Source organism: Eptatretus burgeri, chromosome 3 (assembly GCF_056783735.1).
Source record: "Eptatretus burgeri isolate ZD-2024b chromosome 3, Ebu_testis_v1, whole genome shotgun sequence".
NCBI classification, from domain to species: domain Eukaryota; kingdom Metazoa; phylum Chordata; class Myxini; order Myxiniformes; family Myxinidae; genus Eptatretus; species Eptatretus burgeri.
In genome coordinates, this window is record NC_140963.1 from 131,787,190 (window position 1) to 131,805,028 (window position 17,839).

Sequence of the window (17,839 nt, forward strand, 5' to 3'; positions counted from 1 at the left end):
AGGGATGCAGCTAGCCACTGATGCAGTGCCCCTCTACCAGTACACTGGTTCTCTTTTCGCAGACCTTTGAAGGATGACAGGCTGAGTCAACCCCACCCGGTGTTAATACAGCGGCCAGCGGGGCTCAAATTCAGGACCTTGAGATCCCAAGCCAGCCACCCCTAACCGTGAAGCCAACACCAGGCTTATGGTAGAACTTGTAAAAAAAGAATTAATCAATGTCTCTCTAAGTCCTGGGATATATCACTTTATAAAGAGGATCAAAGTGCAGTGAATCTACACATTACAAAACTTCAACATGTTACAGAATGGTGAGACGGTTAACATCATTAAATAATTGCGTGCAATTTTATCATTTCCATGCAAAATTGGTCGTCTTGCAAAAGCAACTAATTACACGGTATTCAAAATGTTCTTGAAAGAAAAATCTCACTTTCAAGAACATGATTGATTCCTGAAGAAAAAAGCGGAGTTAAGCAATTGGTTCACTCCTGTCTTATCTATCTGTCTGTCTTTCCGTCGACAAACATGGGTGTATCGATCGAGGAACAACTTCATTTCAAGTGAATGTTATATTGCGAATACGAATCGGAAAACACCTGTAGCTTAGTAGGATTTCATCCCGACAGCACACGTGCAGAGAGGAGTGAGATAATATTTTTACTCCGTCCGCCTGTCTGGAAGTAAAAATTTTAAATCATTCCAAACAGGAAGCTTACAGTTTTTAAGGACGTCATGAAGGACACAAACAACAAGCACGAAGAACTAATGTAACATGTCAGATAAGGTGGTGTAAAAGGCGCTGCATCAACAGCGGCAAACTTCAAAAATTTTTCTCTACGACCTTTACAATCTTTATTCAATTTCAATCAAATTATAAACTTGAACACTGTTGGAGACAAATCACCTTTTTCACACTTTTAAAACCCCTTCCGTTGAGCAATACTTGGACAAAATAGTGTGGCATTTCCTTCATTGCAAAACTTTTTGTTCGTTTATATTTTACAAACATGGCCGAGATCCATGCCTTTACAATCTCAAACTTCTTAGAAGATTCAAAAACTGTGGTCCACTACATTTGAATTCTCAAATCTGTTAATTGTACGTTACACCCTTTGCGGCCCTGTACATTTAAATCCCTGTGATTTTTATAATCTTCCAAGTCATAAAAGATGCCAAACTTTCATTGCCAATGACCAGTCTTCACATAAATTAACACTGAAGTGAACTGAAGGGAGGTGTATATGGTCCAAAGCTCATTTTTAGCTCGCCTGTTCGAAGAACAGAGAGCTATAGCGATACCCTGGGCGTGAGCGTGAGCGTGAGCGTGAAAATGTTAAAGTTTTTGGTGCAAGTTATTTCCTTTCTTATGTTTTTATCTACCACACTATTTTTTACTGATTATAATATACAAATACATATATTGCTTTAAAATTATTTGGATCAGACTTCACTGCAATGCTTTATAAAAAAATATTATTAGACTAGTTTTGTTCGTGTTGAGGCTTATGGAGAAGTTGGAACGCAGAACGGAGCAGGACATAACAGAATGAAAAGAAGAACAGAAAAATGAAGATGCCCTCGGATATTTAGGTCTCCTTAAAGGATTCTAGGGAAGTTTGCTTTTCGCAACTTCAAGATGCTGCAAACCACCATGTCCATTTTACCCATACTGCAGTACCTTCAGAAAGTATTCACACCCCTCGACTTTTGTCACATTTTATTGTTACAGCCTGAATTTAAAATGGATTCGATTTAAATGTTTGTCACTGATCTACACATTATACCCCATAATGACAAAGTGAAAGCATGTTTTTCGAAATGTTTACAAATTTATTGAAAATGAAATTCAGAAATATCTCATTTACTAATAAGTATTCAACCCCCTGATTGAATACTTTGTCGAGGCACCTTTGGCATCGATTACAGCTGCGAGTCTTCTTGGATATATCTGTATCAGCTTTGCATATCTGGATTTGGGGATTTCCTCCCATTCTTCCTTGCAGATTTGCTCAACCTCTGTCAAGTTGGATGGGGAGTGTCGGTGTACAGTAATCTTCAAGTCTTTCCACAAATTCTCAATGGGATTCAAGTCTGGGCTTTGGCTGGGCCACTCGAGGACTTTCACGTTCTTGTTCTGAAGCCATTCCAGTGTTGCTTTGGCTGTATGCTTGGGATCATTGTTCTGTTGGAACGTAAATCTTCACCAGTCTCAGATCTTTTGCACTCTGAAGCAGGTTCTCCTCATGGATTTGCCTGTATTTGGTTCCATTCATTGTTCCCCCTGTCCTTACAAGTCTCCCAGTCCCTGTCGCTGAAAAGCATCCCCGGAGCATGATTCTGCCACCACCATGCGTCACAGTCGGGATGGTGTTAGAAGGGTGATGAGCTGTGCTCGGTTTCCGCCAGTCATAGCACTTATCATTCGGGCCAAAGAGTTCAATTTTCATCTCATCCGACCACAGAATCTTTTTCCTCATGCCCTCGGAGTCTTTCCCGTACCTTTCTGCAAACTCCAGGCGTGTTGTCATGTGCCTTTTCTCAGGAGTGGCTTCCGTCTGGCCACTCTCCCATAAGGCCTAGATATGTGAAATGCTGCAGAGATTGTTGTCTTTCCAGCAGGTTCTCCCAGCTTAGGCAAGGAACTCTGTAGTTCTGTCAGAGTGGTGATTGGGTTCTTGTTCACTTCCCTGACCAAGGTCCTTCTTACCTAGTTGCTCAGTTTGGTCGGACGGCCAGCTTAAGGAAGAGTGCGGAATTCCACATTCTTTCCATTTCCTAATGATGGAACTCACTGTGCTGTTGGAAACTTTCAACACTCTAGAAATTGTTTTTTTTCCCTTCCCCAGATCTATGCCTCCTCACAATTCTATCTCAGAGTTCTATAAGACAGTTTCTTGGACTTCATGGTTGAGTTTCTGCTCTGACATGCACTGCCAACTTTGGGACCTCATACAGAAAGGTGTGTTCCTTTCTAAATGATGTCCAAACAGTTGAATTGGCCACAGGTGGACTCCAATCAAGTTGTAGAGACATCTCAAGGATGATCAAAGGTAATTGGATGCACCTGAGCTCAATTTGGAGTGTCAGAGCAATGGGCTTGAACACTTACTGATGCAAAACATTTCAGCTTTTAATTTTAAATTGATTTGTAAAAGGGGTGTGAATACGTTGTGAAGGCACTATATATAGAGATTATGGTTATATCCACCTCTAAAAAAAAGACAAATGTTTCTAGAGTTTCTTTAGAGTTTTTTTTTTTTTTTTAAATAAGGGATTTTTCGTAATGGGTTTAAGGCGGACAGGCTTTTCTACGTTTGCACCTGCCAGCAGCAGTTAGTTATTCGCACAGCATGAGCGATTTGTGATTGCAGGGGAGACTCGAGCACACAACATCCAGTAAATGAGGGTAGTTGGAGCAATTATTCAGAATCCATCAACAATGCTTCACAGCTGGATTCCTGTTTAGATTTCCTTTGCACAGCAATGTATGTAATTTCCAGGTGGGGTTTGGAGACTTTAAAGTCAAACTTGAAAGAATTCCATCAACACCCTTCAAATGTGTCTTCACTTTTAGCTGTCATTCGAATCCCTCTATATCGGGTGACTGACGCTATCCATTTCCCAGCTTCGCTTTTAAACGGCACCACAATGGTGTGTACTGTAAGGGTTATCAACATCACCTCTAACTTTTGACAAACATTTTGAAACTGGAGCAATTTCTCAATTGGAAACGTTTTTTTTTAGAGAATAAAGGGAAATTCAAAAAGAGCATGACTCTCCGCCACCAAGCACCCCCAACCTTCCACCACCCGACAGAAAGATCCTCTGCTCCTTGTGGTTTTGTGGCCATTATTAATATGACAATACACCAATCATAAAGACTTCGACGGTAATGGTAGAGGAACACCGGTGCAGAACACCTTCTGCAAACCGTGCTTCAACAATTTCACAAAGATAGACACTCCCACCTCATTGACGTGTTGCCTATAAGAACCCATTGTTGTGCAAACCTGTTTGAGCAAATGCAGCCTTTGACATCATCGAAAGTAAACAACACCCTGCAGCTGTCAAAACGAAGGATGACACAGCACAAAACTCCTTCCCAGCTCGGTTTGTCCGTGCTCTCTCCTTTGAAATGTTGAGCGTCAAGCAAGGAAGCGGCACGCACATTTTTGAAGTCTTTTGGGATGACTCGGCTGGGATTTGAACCAGCGACCTCCCAGACCCGGAGCGGACGCTCCAACGATTAGTCCGATTATTTTCTTTCTCATTCAAGTTCAAGACTTTTACTTCTAGATGTAAAAGTCATTTTTCAATCGAGGAATGGTGTAGCGCGGGGATCTAGGTTTGTAGAAATGAAGACGAAATGGCAAACAGATTTTGAGGATATTTCAAGATGCTTGCCATGAGCTTGTGGAGTGGACTTGTTTCACCATCACCTGTGCTTGCGTGTCCTGGCTTGTGACGGAGGGGGCTTTTTTTCTTCTTCTTTTTTTTTTTTTTTTTCGATGAACACTAACATTCTCAATACTTCATCTTGTACTTTGGACCTTTCCTGGAACATTGTAACCGGCATCTCTTTACCAAAAGTGTACGATGCTGAAATAATAATCGAAGGAGGAACCGGAAAGTTCGACACGCGCTCTCAACTGGGTATAGGCAAGTGTTTCAGGGTAAAATGTTTGAAAACGTAAAACCACTTGGGAAAACATTCGCTGGAGCTTGTCGTGTGGGTATGGAAGAAGGTGCTGCTGACTTGCTTCCTTCTGACCTCTCCATCCGTTTTGCTTACTTCCTTGAGCATTTATAGAAAGCATTGTGTCAATTGTCGTTGACTTTAACCAGTGTTGCGTGAATATAATCTGTTGCTGCTGATTTAGCTGAGCAGGCTTATTCCCTCCAGCTTGTGTTTCAAAATTTACTTTCGCAAAGTTTGCTCGGCCTTTTTTATCCACACGCAAGGGGAGTACTCTGACCAAGCATGTGACGTGATCAGCTCTATGCACGGAAAGCAAAAGTGCAATCCTGAAGGTCTTCTGTTTTTTTTTTCTTCTTTTTTTTTTTTCCATGATGAAGCTGACAGAGCTGGGTATGAACTGACGGTGGAACAGGAATGAACAAACGTGAAAAGAATGAAGAGAGAAGGAACTAGATGGGGCAAAAACCTGCAAATAGTGTACTGAGGACAATGGGGGTAAAAAATAAAAGATTGTGAGTAAGGATGGTAGATGACATGAGATGATGATGTTGCACCACCTATTTGAAGCCCTGGAGGGAAGATTAGGAAGGAACTATTTCAAGAATCTCTACTTATGGCATCCAAGGCCAGCTCCACAAGTGTTCCTCTACTCTCATCGCCAAGGTGTGGTACTCAACGGAATCCATTCATCTCCTCCACCTGTCAAGGATGGGGTGCCCCAAGGCAGTGTTCTGGGCCCAGTCCTTTTCGTGATCTTCATCAATGATCTCTCCGGCTCTCTGGAAAACCCCTTTATCCATTTGCTGATGACTCCACCCAATGCCGTAACATCCCTCGTCATTCCGATAGGCAAGCTGCGGATTCTTCCCTCTCTTCAGATCTCGACAAAATCACAAGCTGGTCAAAAACCTTGAATATGTCTTTCAATCCTGACAAGTCTCACGATCTCGCCCAAAAAGGACAGTCTGAACCTCCCCCCCCCCATTTACTTTCTTATCAATCATGTTGAGGAAGTTCAGTCATTCAAACCCCCCAGGGTCTCACTATCAGCCATGATCTTTTTGGGGCAAAAGCACATTTCACTGTTGGCCTCCAAAGCCTGATGCTGATTGGGAATCCTTCGTCATACAAACTCCTTCGTTGGCATACTTGACCTCTTACCCACCGACAAGGCCTTCATCTGCAGCTTGATGGAGGACTTCTCTCCCCTCTGGACTGTCTCCCCTGTCTCACATCTTGCTCAGCTTGACGCCAGGGAAACCAAGGCCTTTAAAATCATTGGAATCTCCCACGATGAAGCTGAGTCCATGGGCCGATCAATTTTCCATCGCAGACAGGTCGGTGGTCTCTCTGTCTTCTCCCGCCTCATTTCTGGTTCTGCACCCTCTGCTCTTTCCATGCATTGTTACTTGGAATTCTGGTACTTGGAAGGCAGACTTAGTGCTGCAAAAACGGTCTCGTGGCAAAGATTACAATGGGTGGTTTGCCTTTGCCTTCCTAGTTGTAGTCAGTGCAGGAATTTGGAATTTGTTCAGGGTGTCGGTGATAGCTCGTGCACTCTTCTCAAAAGGCACCGAGGGATCTTTAAAATGCACCAACGAATGCTGACAGATCAGACACTCAGTCTAACGTCCATCCACGGGATGGCGCACACTGATGAATCACCAGGATGACAGTTTATAGCTGCGTCGGGATTTGAACCCAGGCTACACAAGTTGGAGGTGAATGTGCATACTCATAGGCTATCCGGCCAGCCCATATATTATAACTGCTGTAATTATTTGTTTGTATTATCGAAGTAGACAGTTATCAGGGGCATCCTGGCTAAATTCCAACTTCCTGCCACCTTCAAGTCAAACGTTCGGCCTGGCCAGCCGAGTTCGTCCACGACATGTTGTCCACATTCTCCAGTGTGTTACAACGGAATGGATTTTGTCACTGTACGTTCAGAGAATGAATAGCGGAATTTTGCCAGCGGCCCGGTGTTCAAGCTAACAGGGCCAAATATATTCCGCATGCGCTGTCTGGCAATGTGGGTTTCAAAACCACCATTGGGGACTTCGGTTGGTTCAAGTTACTCACGTGGTATTTCCTCTTGATATGTAACGTCTTCCTGATCTGTGGTGCATAAAAAATGCTCAGCTGTTTTTGGCCTACTCGTATCATCAGTCAAAAGGTGTACTCCCTTCGGGTCAGACTTCCGATGGCGGTCGTTGTCGTGGTCATAAAGTGTTTACTGGAGTCCAGGTGGCTTAATTAAGGAACTATTTGTGCCTCCTCTTTCCTGCCTCAGGCAACATCCCATTTTCTTCGTTACCTGCTTGATAGGTCATGCTTGCATCCCGCCCCTCCAAAAGTTAAAGCTGTAGAACAAACACTCCCCGGAAACAAGTATGACAAGTTGAGCTTGATACGAAGGCAAGGACAAATTGTAAAGGACAATATTTGAGAAAACGCCGACTCTGGGCATACTGGTTTTGCAGCTCGCATGTCGATCAATCCTACAAAGAAACCCAATGCTATACGAACACCTGCTGAATGTACTGTTCCATTGGGGGAGTTTATCAGATGGTTATCTATTCACTACGTATGAAAGCATGATCGGAAGGGTCGACCTTTCCTCTAACCACCCCATTTATGCTTCCTACATGCCACTTTCCTTTCATCCCTTTCCCAAAGTTATCTAACTTCCCTACCACACACATCAATCTTTGAAATATCTTTACTACTGAGCGTCGGTGCCGCCGAAGCAGTTTCTTGGCGAGGGATATACTGGGGTGGTTTGGCATCGCCATCGCCATTGCCCAGCAGTAGTTGAAGCAGGAATTTGTAATTTGTTTGTGGTGCCTGCGGTAGCTCGTCTACTTTTCGTGAAGGACGCCGTGGGGTCTTTAACGTCCAGCAACTAATACCAGCAGACGGGACGCCCAGTTTCGCGTCCATGCGACGGACGGCACACCCTGCTTCTGAAACACTGGATTGACAGTTGGTAGCTGGGCTGGGATTTGAACCCAGGCTTGGCAGCCGAGAGGTGAGTGTGCGTCTGATGGTCTGATGTGCCTTCGCAATGTCGGTTAGGTATTGAAGCTGTATGCTTTTATAATTCTTGAAATCTTTCCAAACAATGTTGACGATACACCTCAGTGGGCGTGGCATTGTTCGGCTTGACGGTTGGTCTCGCACACCATCGAACGTGTCTTGGTGCATTTCAGGACAACGCACAACGCTCGCAATATTTGACAACTGCAGGCAGAGAGTTCTTCCGACAGACATTCGTGAACCGAGCAAAAGGAGGAGAATGGAAACATGATCGATGAATGATTTGTACATTCAAAGGTCGATTTCGGCTACTTTCGTGATCAACTGATTTAATCGTCGGATCATTTTATAGAGCCGTATCATAAAATTAGGAAAAAATTAAGAGATGGATACACCGAGGAAGAGAGAGAGAGAGAGGGAGAGATTGGCAAAGATGGAGAGAGAGATCGAGATCTGAAGAATTCCTCCAGCTTACTGACTTCATGCCTGCTTGCTGACTGAAAGGGAGAAAAAGGGAGGACTGGGGAAGGGTGTGTAAAGGAGGGAGGGAAAGAGGAGGGGCACCGCTGCGCGGCAGGATAGGAGGGAAACAGACAAGCAGTACGAGGGGTGCACTTGGACGTACGTACACGTACACGGATGTGTGCAGGAGCCGCTTCTGACTGCAGTAATGAAAAATCCTGTACTGGGGTTTAGCGTGAACTACAGACGATCCTGCTGCTGATGTATCGTGATTGTCCGGTGAGGTTCCCACGATGTTTGCGTACAACTCACTTGCATATCGCTTTGCTGCTAAGGGAGCTTATCCCGGGATGCGAGTGGCAGGAGATGCCGCACTCCCCTCTCTCCTCACTCCCCAGCCTACTCCACCCTCCGCTCTCCTTCCCTTTTCTTCTCATTTGTCTTCCCCTCTCGACGAGTTTCAAGCTTCCCTCCAGTCGGTCACTTTATACGCGCTGGTGTAGAGATCAAGAAAGAGAGGGATGCCGCTTTCTCTTCGATGTGCTTCATTTTATTGCCCGTTTCTTGAGCCGGAGTTGCTGATGAGGAAGTCCTAATCTCAGAGGATATCCTAATGACTGGGAATGTCCTTATGGCTATCAGTAGGATCTTGTTTCAGGTTAATTTTGTTGGCTGAGATGGCAAAAGTTTTTCTTTTAACGAGTGAAAATTTCCTGCTCCTCTGACATCCTCTGCTGGATGCTGTGCACCCCATGGAAATTGGTCAGCGCACAATGACCTTGAATTGTCAATTCACTGTACTGCCTGAATGTGGTTGCCGTTGGTTGAGAGGTTTTTTTTTTATCCTGTGTTAACAGTGTGGTTTTTTTTTTCTGTCAATGTAATTCCAAGGCCATTCATCCCAAAGTACAGCTGTTGTTGCTGTGCTTCAGGGTCAATACCTCAATTCAACATCTGCCAAAATAGAAGATCCCTGCTCACTAAGCTGAGCTCATTTTTGCATGGGATGGCAGCAGTGTTTGGGCCAGGATTGTCTGACGTGGCTGGACGACGGCCATGGAATGAGCTAAGCCAGCAACCCCAAGTTCCACCACAACCCATCCCCCCTACACCCCCTTCCCCACTCACCACCCACCTCCTGTTTGAACCCAAAAGCCTGAGTTTTACAGCCATATGGATGTGGCCACTCATGCTACAATACCTTCATGGGCCAGACCAAAGGAAGAGAGAGAGAGAGAGGCGGAGTTCAAATAGCTGATGAAGTGCAGACACAGGAGGGATTTGTGTGTGTGTGTGCTTTGAGATCTGAGATGGACGGATCAGGTTTTATTGAAATTCAGGTTTAAAAACAGTAATTCATATCCACCACCATTTTGCGCATGTCCATCACTTGTGAGATGCGATTGCCGAGATACGTCAACTGCGTCTCGAAAGGTCAAACAATTTGGCTGTTTTCCACCTGAAGGTAACTCTGTGGACCTCACATGACATGGTTTCATGTCAGTGAAAGGGAAAGCGCTGCTTGTTATTTGATATATATCAAGAATTTAAAGCTCATTTGTTCACTGTATTATTCCAAAACTAATTATTAGTTTCTTAGAAGTTCCTCTGATCGATGTAGCTTGTAATAACAACTCGATCCTTGTGCAAAAAACAAATATTCAGGTGTGTTTGTGTTTGTGTGTTGACATTGTCCATTAATATTCAAAAGGGATCTTTATCCATCAGGAAAGAATAGCATCACCACTTCCCGAGCCTGGAGGTTGGTGGTATGTTTTGGCCTTGTTACATCATCTCCACCTATACATCATGGTAAAGGCGACTCAGATAACCGCATTCCGTAATGCAACCACGGAGTAAGTTGTTCTGCTTTGGCACTCCCAGCTGAGCATTGAGCTCATAATTCTGGAATCCCAGGTTTCAAATCCCACAATGCTGTGTTAATTTGTTAATTGTCTCACAAAGTACTTGTAATACATGTAAACACACGGTGATGTCTTCTACATGTGATACTTATGTTACATATACCAGAAGCGCCCTCTCCCTCCGGGAATGGCCAGGGAGGTAGTGTTGTTATCCTTATTCATATGCGTTGTTCAAAATACCTCTCGCAGCATAATTCAAAACAGCTCACTGGACTGGGAAATGTGGGGACAGGATTACTGTATTGGAAAGGGTGGGGACCCTCTCCCACCTGAAGCGGCGTGACATACATGATACACATTTACATGGAGAATTTGTGCCTTGCTCTCCCCCCCATCCCCCCCCCCAAAAAAAATATATATATATATATAATATATCGTTACATCACATCTCTCATCTCTCGCCGAATCAATTGCTCCAACAGCCGATTGGTTGTTCTCCAATTACGGGTGAGATACGTGACTTGGCTTTTGATATTTATATGGTGACTCGCAAAATTACCCGTCGCTTCGCTGACATATTTTGTCAAAGACACGTTGAACTCCACAAACATTCTGCTCTATTCACTCTGTGATTTGCCCGAGGTCATCTTCCATCTGCCTGGAAGTCAGCTAACATCACCTTCATCAACCGTCCTTGCTGCCCATACTTGGCACGAGGAAAAAGTCACTTCCGTTTCGTTGTGAGGCTCCGTGTTGGATGCTTTGGTTTGAACCTCTGCTTTAAATGAGTGACATGAAACATTTCAAAAAATTTCATCATATTCTCACTCAGTTGTAAACGTCGCCGTGATAAAAATTGTTAAGTTGTTCAAACTTTCTTTGTATAAGAAGATGACGATTTGTAATACCGGATACCACCGGGTGGTGCTATGTGATACATGTTTACATGGAGAGAATTGGGGTCTTCCCCCACCCTCAACTCCCTCCCCCAGATATGCTACCCAGACAGAAACCATACTTGGGGTACCCTTCGTCAACATGCAAAATTTGGTTTTTTGAAGCATATATAAACAAATAAACAAACACGAATTGAGGTTTATACATTTGATTGCTATGGCCATTGCACGTGGTACGTTTGGCAGCCTCGCCAGCCTCGGTGTGCGCATGGTCTCCCAGCAACCCCCATCCAAAATCCAAAACCATGATATTTTCTACCCCCGTTAAACCAACTCCCCTCCTCAATTTCCAGTTTTTTTTTTGTCTTTCCTGAAATTTTGATGAATCTTCCTTCGTTTGGGTGTTCTTGATCTGACCAGCTACCCACTCACCACCCATTTTTGTTCTCCGCACCGTTGAAATGTCCCGTTGTCTTTCTGGTTTTGGAATACCTCACTATGTTTCTGAATGTTTGTTTTTAATATACATTCTGTTTCCACACATACTGCTAAAAAAAAAACAATCTTGGCTTCATTTCTCAGTTGCCCAAACAAAATTAAATGTATTCCTCAGATTTCACAGTACGAATGATCACACAGGACAATTGTTGTTATTTAGCAACAGTCATTCTTGGTTGTTTTAACTGGGCTTGCGTGATAGTCTAGAGGTATGCACACTAACCTTTAAGCTGTCTCACACGGATTTGAGAATAGACTCATCTACAAAACTTCTGCCCTGGTGTTTCCCTGGTGCAGAGCGGTGGATTGGTGTTGGCGCCGTCCATCCAAAGGATGTCAAGTCAGAGGACTCGTCTTACCGCACTAGTTTGTTGGGAGATGTTAAAGATTCCTCGGTGTCTTTTGTGATGAGTGAGCAAGTTATTTCCGGCACCCTGAGCAAACTCCAAATCCCTTCCGCCTTCAGTCGAATGACAGGCCGGGCCAGCCGGTTCATGAAAAATTTGGGCCAAAAACTTTCCCCCAGGCGATCGCGCAATAAGATGGGACTAAATAACCTGTTAAATGAGTTATAGTCGATTGTTTGTTTGAGCTACAATGCAGAAAATCCCTCACCTTGTGAATAGTATTTGAGAATCATCCAGCAAGGTCGACGTCATTTTAGTGGGGCAACTCAGCATAACAATTGTGCATTTTGTAAGGAAAGCACCAAATTTGGCACACGAGTCGCCAAACATATTATGAACAGATTTGGATATTGGGCCATCTCAAAATTTTTGATGGCAGTGGAAAATGGCTGCCACAGCCATCAGCGGCTGAATTTGAGATGGCCCAATATCCAAATCTGTTCATAATATGATAGGCTACTAGTGTGCCAAATTTGGTGCTTTCCTTACAAAATGCACAATTGTTATTCTATATTTAGCAAAGTTGCCCCACTATTTGGCCGTTTATAATATATGCAGCTGATGGTGTCACCCATGTCATGTTGAAGCTTTGTTATTCAGCCAATCATGTTTTGCTGCCATCATTAATTGGAAAAACAAGTGTCCGTTATTACTTATGGCAGAGATTTTGGCAGTTGCCCTTTTTTCATGCAGTCCAAGACCTCATGTGAACCGATCCATGTGAACACCAAATTTACCTCTGACACTGAAGGTGATGGAGGTTATGTTTTCACCCCCTTTCTGTTGGGTCGCCAAAATAGGTGACCCTTGTTGTCAGTAATTCTGTGTTTGTTCGTTTGTCATCAGCATAATTGGTAGTAAACGTGGGCAAATTTTGACCAAACTCGGGTGGTAGGTACATCTTATGACCTCGTGCTTTGGAAATTGTGATGCTTGCTTTGGTTCCCCAGCAACAACCTAAAAACCTTCAAAATCGGTACCGTTCACGCGAAATCAATTCCGAAAGCCATTATCCCATGCAGGGTTATGAAATTTGGCACGAATGATCTACAGGTGATGCTCTATTAAATATATTCCGGTTTTTTGTGATGTATGGAATACTTTACCCGCAGTGCCCCCTACAATTAGGGTATGCGCGAAAATTGGCGAAAATTGAAGACCCCCTAGCGACCAGGTGAGTGCATCGATATGAATGAAACTTTGCAGGTTCATGGTACTCAATGAGTTCTACAACTTTGCCTCAGGACATATTGACCGATTTCGCTTAGGTCAGGGGTCAAAGGTCAATTAGTGCAAAAATCGATAATATGCGAGAGCTGGAGGTGCCTTCGCACCAAATGCTACTCCTCCTAGGGTTATGGTCGGATGGTCATGAAAATTCACACTAATCGTCTGGAATACATTGTGCACAAACGATCGAGCCGGATTTTCGATTTAGATCTTTGTTCACCCACAGCACCCCCTCGAACTTTGGGGATTTCCGATTTCAAACCGCATTTTCGGTACTTTTCATTCAAATGGATACTGAGTAGTTATCAGTAGATGGAACTGGATGAGATTTGATATGCATAATCTTAAGGTGATTCCCTATCCGCTATATGACATCCATTTTGCTCTATATTTTATAGTTTCCATGCTCGGCGACCCATCGCCGCCCACCGGCTTGTCTGTCTGTCTGTTTGTCTGTCTACAGGAAAATCTCAAAAAGTTGAGGACAGATTCGGATGAAACTTGGTGGACAGTTTGGGTGTGTGACAAGAACGAAGTGATTCAATTTTGATGAAGATCCGAATCCGGATCTGGGTACGAGATTTATTTAATTTTTAAAGTGATTCTTCACCAATCGGGCCAAAAACGCAATCTAACATATTTCAAAAATGTATTGAGCCCGATATGTTCTCTTGGATCAGGCATTACGTGGCAGAGGTATGCGCTCCACCGAGTTCCCTTCTCGCTTGTATTTGGAATGACGTGATTGCATGCTTGTTGCCATCAAAGATATCAAGAAGTGGCAAAATATGACCCCATGCCACTGGAATGTGCCGTCACTGGACCGATTCACAACACAACAGAATCTTTTCTATAAAAGCATTGCACTCGTGTTTTGTTGGGGTTCAAGATAAAACGAAATGCAATCCAGTTCCAGGAATTCTGAGCAATATGTAAGTAAACTTGAAGTTTAAGGGAAAAAAATGCTGCAGCGGCGATTACTCCTGAGAGTATGAAGGCAAATGCACATGAAACTGTAGTTGTATCACAAAACAAAGGGATGTCCATTGTGTCAGCCGCAGTGAGTATCCTTTATCGGGTCGTCATCAGGCCAGTTTGCAGTTAAATTTGTGTATCAACAAACAAGTCAATGAACTCGCAGTACATGTTCCTCCCAACCTGTGCGCGTAAGCAGTTTTTGAACATCACAAACATTGCAAAATGACTACATTGGTAACACCGATGCCGTAAGTTCAGCATTGCCGATTCTTTTTAATCATTAGCATATGGTTTTGAAAGGACACATTGCTTGCCTGCATTGTGCTCCCGGTCTCACTGAAGAATTCTCGGAGAGGGCGGAGTGCTCAGGAATGTTAGTTACCCCCTTTCCAAAAGGTAATATTGTATATTATTAACATGTTGAAATGTTATTGAAACCAGGTTGCTTTCAAAAGGGAGATCTGAATGTTTTTTTTTTTTTTGATGGTTGGAATTGGGTTCTTGACAAATGATGTTTCATTTCGTACTTAATTCTTCGAATGGTTGATATCGGCACGCCGTCGCAGTCAACCAAAACAGCTACCCATTCAACAAAAGGACTTCAACTGGATTTTTTTTTATGAATGACTCGTACAATTCTTTGGCGGAAATGGTGCACGACCGAACTCGCCCCTGAAATCACAATTCAGTCGGGGAATGGGGGAGAGGAAAATTGAAAGGGGGATTTGTGGAAGGGAATGGTTTGGGCTGAGTTAGGTAGAAGGGACAAGGAGTTTCGGCCTGTTTGGAGTAAAAGCGACCGCTGCATTTTGAGGGAAGTTCTTTATGTTGGCTCAGCTGGCCTCGAACGGGGAGGGTAAAAAACCCCCAACTTCAAACCATCGGTGGTGTGTACATGCCAAAGCTCACACCATTCTATTCCTTCAAGAGGTTTGAACCACACACATCAATACACAGTGTGCATGAAGGTGAATAAAACGTCCTGTGCTGTGCATAAAATGTTCACCAAATTCAGGTGTGTCCGCAAAGTAAAGATTATTCAGGAAAAATGATAAAATTTTACGTTTAGCTTTGGGGAATCTCTCCCCTTCAACCAATAAGTTTTATTTTGAAAGTGTTATAAGATTACATGTTAAGTTAAATATTAAAAAAAAAAAAATTTTTTAGGGGGGAATGACCTTTAATCAATATTTTTTTAGCTTGCAGGAAAGGTTCATGTGCAGAAAGCATAAATTTGCCATAAATATTTGATGAAGCTCCAAATATTCTTTGTCTGAGATTATTTTGCTCCGTAAAAAGCTGTCTTTGGCTTTCCTTCTCCGGATCATGTCCAACGGACGTGAGGAGTAGAACAATGCGATTAAATATACACTTTGGTGCCATCTGCACGAACAGCGAAATTCCAAATCCTTCCATGTTGACGCAATCACACATCTCCCTTTCCTCCCCTCCCCTTCTTCCTGTCCTGTCACAATCACCTTTTCCTTCGTCTCCTATCTCCTTCCTAACTCCTCTCTCTTTCCCACCATCCTCTCCCCCGCTTCCTTTTTCTCTTATTTCCTTTCTCCATGCGACCTTTCTCTCCCTGCACTGATACATTCCACAGATTATGAAACTTGGTTAGAGCTGGATGCATGATAACTGCATCATAGAGCCAGGTGGCAGGATGAAATGATCCTCTGATGGCCTTTGTAAAAGGAGCTCTTGAGGCTGAGTACAGTCACACAGATGCTGCCCATTCATTAAATGGGATGTGAATGTTTAGAGTACTGGTATAAGTTAAGTAGGCTGATTCAGAAGGGAGGCCTTTGTCCTGCATTGCACTGAGATAGGCAAATAGTGTCAAGGTGTAAGGCAGGCAGTTTGATACACAATTAAATCAATATACTAGAACAGCATTCGGCAGATCGCATACCTCCACGAGGCTAAACAGTTCACCTTTTGTCGCCCACTGATGGGCCAGATCTGCATCAGGACCTGAACCAAAATCTCATCCACTTGTTCTTGTCCCCGACCAAACTCATGCTATATATCGTTGATGTTCACTGAAATATCGTGTTGTGTATCATTTTTGTCCCTATCCCTCAATGGTGAAGAATCACTTTACAATTTTTTTTTAAAAACCAGATCCAGATCTTCACCAAAACCTGATCAATTCATCCTTGTCATACAGCCAACCCGTCCACCACGTTTCGTCCGATAACCTTTTGAGATATCCTGCTCACAGACAACCAGACAGACAAACATAGGTGAAAACATAACCTCCATCCAACTTCGGTGGCGGAGTATAATTGATGGAATCGGTCAACGTCTGCACATTGTGAATACGAAATATTTGTCAATGTTGAGAAAATCAAGATGATAAATTCCCAAATTTGATTTCCTCAACATTGAACGATTGCGGCGAAAAGAAATATCTTTAAATATGGCTAACGTGATGGCCGAGAGGGATGCACGCTCCCTCCGAAGTCGTCTAGCCTCAGTTTCGAATCTCGGCCCAGCTATAAACCGTCGTCTTGGTGTTTTGCCGGCATGGCCGGACATCAGTGTGTGTGCCATCCTTCGGATGGACGTTAAACTGGGTGTCCCATCTGTTAACATTAGTTGGTGGACGTTGAAATCCAACGTTGTCCTTCATGAAGGACAGGCAAGTTATAACTGTAAATGTCCTATGTGCACAATTCTAATTTGTTGTCGCTTTCAGTCAACCGTCAGGCCTCAGCCAGCCAGTTCATGAAAGATTTGGACCAAAAACAGGATGAGCTCACAAAAAATGTGGGAATAATTGGGGCTGTTAGAGTTTGTTGTTGTCGTCGTAGTAATAGTAATAGTAGTGGTAGTGTATCTTACCAACCCCTGAAATTGTATGCAGGTATAACATGCGTGTGATTGGCCAAATATTCCTTGCCAGTGTATCAATTGAATTTTATCGTAACCATGTGAATTTGCCTTGCGAATCCTTATGTATCATATAATTTCCGGCAGCGCAAGCACTCTGTGTGTTACTTCCTCAATTTTCAGTTGTCCATGAAAAAAAAAGAAAACAAATCTCGAACCACTTTTGTTTTCCCAAACTCTCCCGCGGTGGTTCCTTATTTGCGGTGGAGGTGGATATTCCGGCGAACGTATTGAATGTCTCAGTGGCGTCGTTACTCACGTTGCTCCGTGCAGCTGGAGCTTGTGCTAAGAATTCACACGGCTCAATTTGATTGTCTTCCGTTGGAATTGTGGCGTTGTCCGTGTCATCTGTCATCCCATCAATTGCCTCACTTTTTGCCAGTAATGGTACAGGTGATGATGCGCTGTTGCTGTACTTGTCTCTGGGTGTGGTCATGGCAGCTTGCAGCAGCACGTGGAAAAACACATTTACCCTTTTGAACACCACACACCCATGAGATTGTTTGCAGCCATTGTTCACAGTCGTTAAAAAAGCCGGTCGGACGAGAAGGTGAAATTTGAATTGTTGGCGCAAAAACGAAATTGTTGCTGATTTTACCCCAAAAAATATTAAAGAAATTTTGGGTCCATCATCTTGTGCTGCGTGTACCGCTAAAAGTCTCGAGACCTTTAAACAAACTTAGCAATTTGCCGACAACATAAGAAAGCACTTTGCAGAATAATGCCGCACAATGTATGCATTGCTCGTTTCATGTGTTTTTTTTTTGGGGGGGGGGGGGGGATGGCAAGTGAATACTGAATACCCCCTTTTGATATTCATTGTTATTGTTGATGCATCATATTTGTGTTTCATAATTACCTACA

General features: G+C 43.4%; 1 protein-coding gene across 3 annotated transcripts in view; it reads left to right on the top strand.

Annotated features, from left to right (window-relative positions):
* Nucleotides 1–17,839, top strand: part of LOC147030992 (sickle tail protein homolog) — a 276,462-nt gene that overhangs the window by 153,136 nt on the left and 105,487 nt on the right. Inside the window, exon 1 of one of the 3 annotated variants that reach the window (XM_085875633.1) lies at nucleotides 8,313–8,482. The exons of 1 other annotated variant lie outside the window; for it this stretch is intronic. Coding sequence is in view for 1 of the 2 variants with exons in the window: in XM_085875632.1 (XP_085731758.1) it covers nucleotides 10,047–10,059 (13 nt within the window). In the remaining variant the exon portion in view is untranslated. Of the gene's footprint in view, nucleotides 1–8,312; nucleotides 8,483–10,031; nucleotides 10,060–17,839 lie in introns of those variants that run through there. One more of the 3 variants, XM_085875632.1, reaches the window with a different exon arrangement.